Source organism: Macaca thibetana, chromosome 19, assembly GCF_024542745.1.
Source record: "Macaca thibetana thibetana isolate TM-01 chromosome 19, ASM2454274v1, whole genome shotgun sequence".
Lineage (NCBI taxonomy): Eukaryota > Metazoa > Chordata > Mammalia > Primates > Cercopithecidae > Macaca > Macaca thibetana.
In genome coordinates this window covers 9,731,412-9,737,766 of record NC_065596.1, presented here as the reverse complement: position 1 = coordinate 9,737,766, position 6,355 = coordinate 9,731,412, and the positions used below count along the sequence as shown (strand labels likewise).

The following is a 6,355-nucleotide window of genomic DNA, read 5'->3' as shown; positions in this document are numbered from 1 at the left end:
TTGTACCCTAGCTCCCTTGTCTGCTGTCTTTGGTGGGCGTGGTCTTGTACTTCAAATCCAGCTGAGAAGCCAAACTCTACCTTAGAGCCGTATTTCATGTTTCTAACTGGATGATATAATTCTGGAGAAATGAGATGGGAAACTCCGCTGCCTGCTTGCCCCTTATCTATTGTTTGTCTTTGGGTTTCTTACTAAATACCAGAGCTTAATGTTTATTTTCTTACTTAATATTCAAACACAACCCATGAGCAAATTAACATTATTTCCATTATAAATAAAGAGAATCGACTTAATAAATTTAAAAAGGTGAAGATACGGGGGCAAATGGATGCTGCCATCTGCTGACCCTAGAGTTTCCTCTGACCTACCTTCCCCAACCTTGTCTGTGTTTCACCTCTGCCATGTCCTTAGAGAGGCTGTGTGTCCCCTAGACCACAGAGTTCATTGCACTGCACCTTTCCTTTCTCCTCGTTTTCCATCTTACAAATAATCAATATTCCTGGATATAGGATCATGTCTGTCTTATATGTTTTAGCTTCTCTCAATTTAGCATTATGCCTTTCACAAGAGTATAGGAATACCTCATTTCATTGCCCTTCACAGATATTGCATTTTTTACACATTGAATGTTTATGGCAGCCCTGTGTCGAGCAAGTCTGTTGGTACCATTTTCCCAACAGCATGAGCTCACTCTGTGTCCCTGCATGAACATTTTTTAGAAATAAACTATTTTTAAATTAAAGTATGGACATTTAAAAAACACAGAATGCTATTACACACATTACGGTATAGGGTAAGCATACTTTTATTTACACTGAGAAACCAAAAAATGTGTGTGACTTGCTTTATTGCAATATTCACATTATTGTGGCGATCTGGAACAGAAGTTGCAATATCTCTGAAGTGTGCCTATAAGTGCTCATCAAATATGTGATGAATGGATGAATAAATTAGTGTAGAGTGAAGTGCTTCTGTGAATCTGAACATCATGGTCTGGAAACTAAAATCTGGCCCACCATCTGTTTCTGTACAGCTAAGAATAGTTTTTACATTTTTCAAATGGGTGAAAACAAATAAAAAGAAGAATGATATTTTGTGTCACATGACTGATACATGAAGTTCAAGTTCAGTGTCCATAAAGTTTTATTAAAACATAGCCATGATCATTCATTTATGATTGTCTATAGCTGTTTTCATACCACAGTGGTAGAGTTGAGTTGCTGTAAATACCTGTCCCACAAAGCCTAACATGTACACTATCAGGCTCTTTAAGAAAACATTTGGCGACCCCTGCCCTAGGTAGACTCTATGGGGATATGGGCTCTGCACTCATAGGGCCCCACGTGTTCCAAGCCTCCAGCTGTGGGTTCTGCTTCCTCAAGCAGCAGCTGACTCTGACATTCCCCATCTCACCTCAGCAGTCTCTATCATGCAAAGGGCATGCAGAATCCCATGCACCCATCATGCATGTAATAAAAGGCAGATGTTATATGGTCTCTTGAACCAGGCTTAGGCATGGAGGTTGAGGATCAGGAGTGACTTGAGGGTACTGACTGACAGAGCAGGAGCCCCGTTATTTTGGACAAACACTGCCACTTTAAGTTTCAGCTTCCTTTTCAGACTTCTGGATTTAAGGAAATTGCTTTTTTAAAAACTATAAGCAGCCAAAAAAAGCAGACAGTAAAACACAGTTAAAACAGCTCGGGCACAGAGGAAGGTGGGGGAAAAGTCTCTTGGGTAACTGCCAAACTTCGCCTTCACACAATGGGCCCCAGTAAAACAGTGGGCCTTAATAAGCACATTCCTTTCCCTCCAGGTGCACTAAAATAGGGAAGCTAAAAGCAGACTTGGGGGGTATCCCTGCAGCTGCAGAAAAATGTATAAAAACAAACACACCGCTCTCCCTCCCATATAATAACAAAAAAAACAAAAAACAAACAAACAAAAAAAACACAGAAGCAGTCCAAGCCTCTAATAAACTCTCCCACCCTAAATCCTTAAAAACTCTTAGTCTGTAAAAAAGTGTGACTCTAACCTAACTCAGCCAGCAGCCCCTCTCAGGTGTGTTTTCTCTAAAATAAACCTGTCTTAACCATCAAGCCACCTTTTGTGTTTCTTTCCTCTTTCTTTAATTCTTACACTGACCTAGTGGAGGCTTGGCAAGGATGCTTGTACCAAGTGGGTCACTTCTGCACTATCTATAGAGAAGGAGAAATGGCTAAAAGTAGAGATACCAGGTTGCCAACAATGGTTACTTGGGGGGTAGCATTCAAAGTTCTCCAAAGACCCTAAATCAATACTCATTGAGTTTATATAGACAGGCACAGAGCAGTGAAAAATGTGAGTTGCACTGGAAAATGTTCCCAGCTGAGTTGACAAAGCAATGCTCTGTACTGTTTTGGTTCTTATACAAAGGTGCCCAGAGGATAGAGATGGTAGGTAGTGTAGGGCAGTGCAAGAAGCTCCAGCTCTGGGACCGGTTGGATGGGGTTTGAATCCTAACCCTGGCTCATGTTAGTGGGATGGCCTCAGTCAAGTCACTTAACACTCAGGATCTCAATTTCTCTTTTGTAAAACAAATAGAGGCCAGGTGCAGTGGCTCATGCCTGTAATCCCAGCACTTAGGGGGGCTGAAGCCTGTGGAGCGCCTGAGCTCAGGAGATTGGGACCTGAGCCTGGGCAGCATAGTGAGACCCATGTCTCTACAAAAAATACAAAAATTAGCTAGGTGTGGTGGCACGCACCTGTAGTTCAGCTACGTGGGGGGCTGAGGCAGGAGGATTGCTTGGGCCTTGGGAGGTCGAGGCTGCAGTGAGCAGTGTTTGTACCACTGTACTCCAGCATGGGTGACAAAGCAAGACCCTGCCTCAAAAAAAATTAGAATCTACCAGCTTGAGTTGCTTTTGGAACTTAACATTATAATCTATGTGAGATTTTATATATACATACATATTTCCCCTAGGAGCAATGGTTAAGTATTTGCTAATTCAGTGTTCACAGTGACTTTATAGAGTTATAATTACTGCAAATAAAGACAATCAACTGCACTTTCAAATTGTTGTGGTAAGTGGCTGTGTTAATATCCTAACACTGTACAGGGATGCCCATTTCCTACAACCAAACCAGCCCTGAATATTGTCCAACTGTTCAGTTTTTGATAATTTGATAGAATTTTGTTCTTGTATTATTATTATACTTTCCCTGATTACTAGTGAGGATAAACATCCTATGTAATTATTAGCCATTTGTCTTTCCTTTCCTATAATTTATTTATTGTAGTTATTTTTTAAAGAGATAGGGTCTTCCTCTGTCACCCAGGCTGGAGTGCAGTGGTGCGATCATAGCTCACCGCAGCCTTGAACTCCTGCACTCAAGTGATCCTCCTGCCTCGGCCCCCTGAGTAGCTGGGACTATGGGTGCATGCCACCACAGCCCACTCTTTTTTTTTTTTTTTTTTTTTGGTAGAGACAAGGTCTTGCTATGTTGCCCAGGCTTGTCTCAAACTTCTGGCCTCAAACGATCTGGCCAACTTAGCCTCTCAGAGTGTTGAGATTACAGGCACAAGTCATTGTGCCTGGCCCATATGGTTTCTTTATTCATACATTTGTATATATTTTTTTCTAGTTTCTTGTTTACTTTTTTAAATAAATGGTTTGAAAGAGTTCTTTCTAAGTTAATTTTTTGCTCTTTTTTTCTGAGACAGAGTCCTACTCTGTCACTCAGGCTGGAGTGCAGTGATGAGATCTCGGCTCACTGTAGCCTCCACCTCCCAGGTTCAAGTGATTCTCCTGCCTCAGCATCCCAAGTAGCTGAGACTACAGGTACATACTACTGCACCCTGCTAATTTTTTGTATTTTGTCTGTACAGATAGGATTTCACCATGTTGCCCAGGTTGGTCTTGAACTACTGGACTCAAGTGATCCGCCTGCCTTGGCCTCCCAAAGTGCTGGGATTGCAGGCATGAGCCACCGCACCTGGCCTATTTTATACTCTTAACGTTAATAATGTAATGTAAATATTTTAATTATTTGACATCAAACTTTGTTTATGATGTTGTTATTTAGAAGCTTTAAGATTTGTTGAAGTAAAACATTTCAGATTTTTATTTTATTGCTTTTGCTTTTTGGTTCTTGATTAAGAAGCGTTTCTGTAGCTGGAGGTTATAGTTCCTGGAATTACATATATTTCCATTTATTATGTTAATGACTTTACTATTTATTTTTAGACTTTCAGTTCATCAACCTATATCTGTGCAACTTCAAAACTTTTTCTAAATTTTAATTTTTTGGGGACAGGGTCTCACTTTGTTACCCAGGCTTGAGTGTGGTGGTGTGATCATAGCTCTCTGTAACCTCGAACTCCTGGGTTCAAGCGACCCTCCCACCTCATCCTCCCATGACTGGGACCACATCTGGCTGTGCCCACGTGTGCCACTGAAGTGGCGTCATTGTCTGGGGTAATACCCAAGGTTTGTTGTCTCATGTCAAGAAAATTAAGGACATGGACACACACAAGGAATGAGTTTAGGAGTGGAGGGTTTTTTTTTTTTTTTTTCTCTTTTAGACAGAGTCTTGCCCTGTTGCCCAGGCTGGAGTGTAGTGGCATGATCTCGGCTCACTGCAACCTCTGCCTCCTGGGTTCAAGTAATTCTCCTGCCTCAGCCTCCCGAGTAGCTGGGATTACAGGTGTGTGCCACCACACTTGGCTAATTTTTGTATTTTTAGTAGAGACAAGGTTTCACTATGTTGACCAAGCTGGTCTTGAGCTCCTGACCTCAGGTGATCCACCCACCTCAGCGTCCCAAAGTGCTGAGATTACAGGCATGAGCCACTGTGCCTGGCCAGGAGCAGAGGTTTAACAGGCAAAACGAAGAGAAAGGAGAACAGTTCTCTCTCTTGTGTGGGAGAGGGGCAAATGAATGGGACCCTCGTCATAGTGCACCGGATTTTGTAGACAGGCTTGAGAAGGCGGTGTCTGATTTACCTAGGGCCTACCCCTATGTAAGCTGGTCACCCCACCCTAATCTTATTATGCAAATGAGCTTTCCACTTGGCTGATGCTATGTTGTCTGCTATTTACTGTACACATGGCTGGCAAAGAGAAGGGAACTTGGAGCCGCCATTTTGGACATGCCTAGTCTAGGTAGCTTTTTCCTATTGGCACAGCCGCCGGCATCCACCCGTGCAAGCTTCCGGCTTGCTTATCTATGTCTGCAGCTCGATTTTACAGGCTGCTCTTTGTTAGAAAAGAAAATGATTTGGGGACTGCTTTTCATTAAACAGAAAATCTTACTGAGGACTTCCTACCCTTGCTATTTACCTAAATGACTTCTCCTTAACTCCTATATCACCACCATGCTTGGCTAATTTTTAAGTTTTTTGGGGGGTAGAGATGGGTCTCACTCTGTTGCCCACGCTGATCTCAAACTCCTGGGCTCGAGCCATCCTCCTCCCTCACCCTTCCAAAGTGCTAGGATTACAGGGCATGAACTGTGCCATACCCATCTTCGAAGTTTCATGGTCATGTAGAATCTCTATTCAAGGAAAGCAGATAACAGACAGGGGAAAGGGCATTTGCTTGGCACATTTAGGAGTTTTGCAGGTCATTCCTTAGAAATGGAATTTGTTGCACATTCCTGATCTGAGAAACTTTAGAAATTTTTCTGCATGTTGGTGTGAAGATGAAAGAAGACGGTGTTTATAAAACAGTTTATACTTCAATTGCCTAGCAGTAGAAACTTGATTTCTGGGAATTTCAGCTTCTGAGTCAACTCTAGCTGCAAGAGCCACTTCATTTTCCCCTAAAAGCTCCATGAAGGCAGAAGCCGTGTCTCTCTTGATCTATGTGTGAATAATCAGTATTTTTCACATGACTAAATAATCAAACCCGTAGAACTAGAGAACAGCAACAACGAAAAAAATTAAGAAATCCAGATTGTGGTGTGAACATTCTAGCCCTTTTGGATGTTGTTGCTATGAAAATCCTCTTAGGCTCGTTTTCCTGCTTCATTTTAAGATCTGGAAGAGTCTTTGTAGGAAGCAGAGGCTGTGGGAGAACCTTCTATACCTTCATAAATATTGTGCTTCAGAGTGACCAAGATATGGGCCACTGCTGGCCATCTGTATGCTGAGAGTTTGTGGGGCATATTGTAGGGCATGGAAGAATTCTGGTTTCTGCAGGAATTGAATGCCAAGCATGCCTTCCATGACATCCTTCATATTGCTGACACGGTGAATTTCTTGAAACACACAGAACAAAGTCTTTTCTTTCCCCTCTAAATGGCTGAAATATTGTTCAGATTTTCCACGGGCAAAGAGGGAAGATCTTATTCAGAAGATTTTTCTAGTTAACCTG

At 42.1% G+C, this 6,355-nt stretch overlaps 1 protein-coding gene across 1 annotated transcript in view; it reads right to left on the bottom strand.

The window, feature by feature from the left end:
- Positions 1 to 1,125: 1,125 nt before the first annotated feature.
- ADGRE2 (adhesion G protein-coupled receptor E2) overlaps positions 1,126 to 6,355 on the bottom strand; it is a 49,616-nt gene continuing 44,386 nt past the window's right edge. Inside the window, exon 20 of the mRNA XM_050769929.1 lies at positions 1,126 to 6,352. Coding sequence (XP_050625886.1) covers positions 6,344 to 6,352 — 9 coding nt within the window. The 3' untranslated portion in view covers positions 1,126 to 6,343. The remainder of the gene's footprint in view (positions 6,353 to 6,355) is intronic.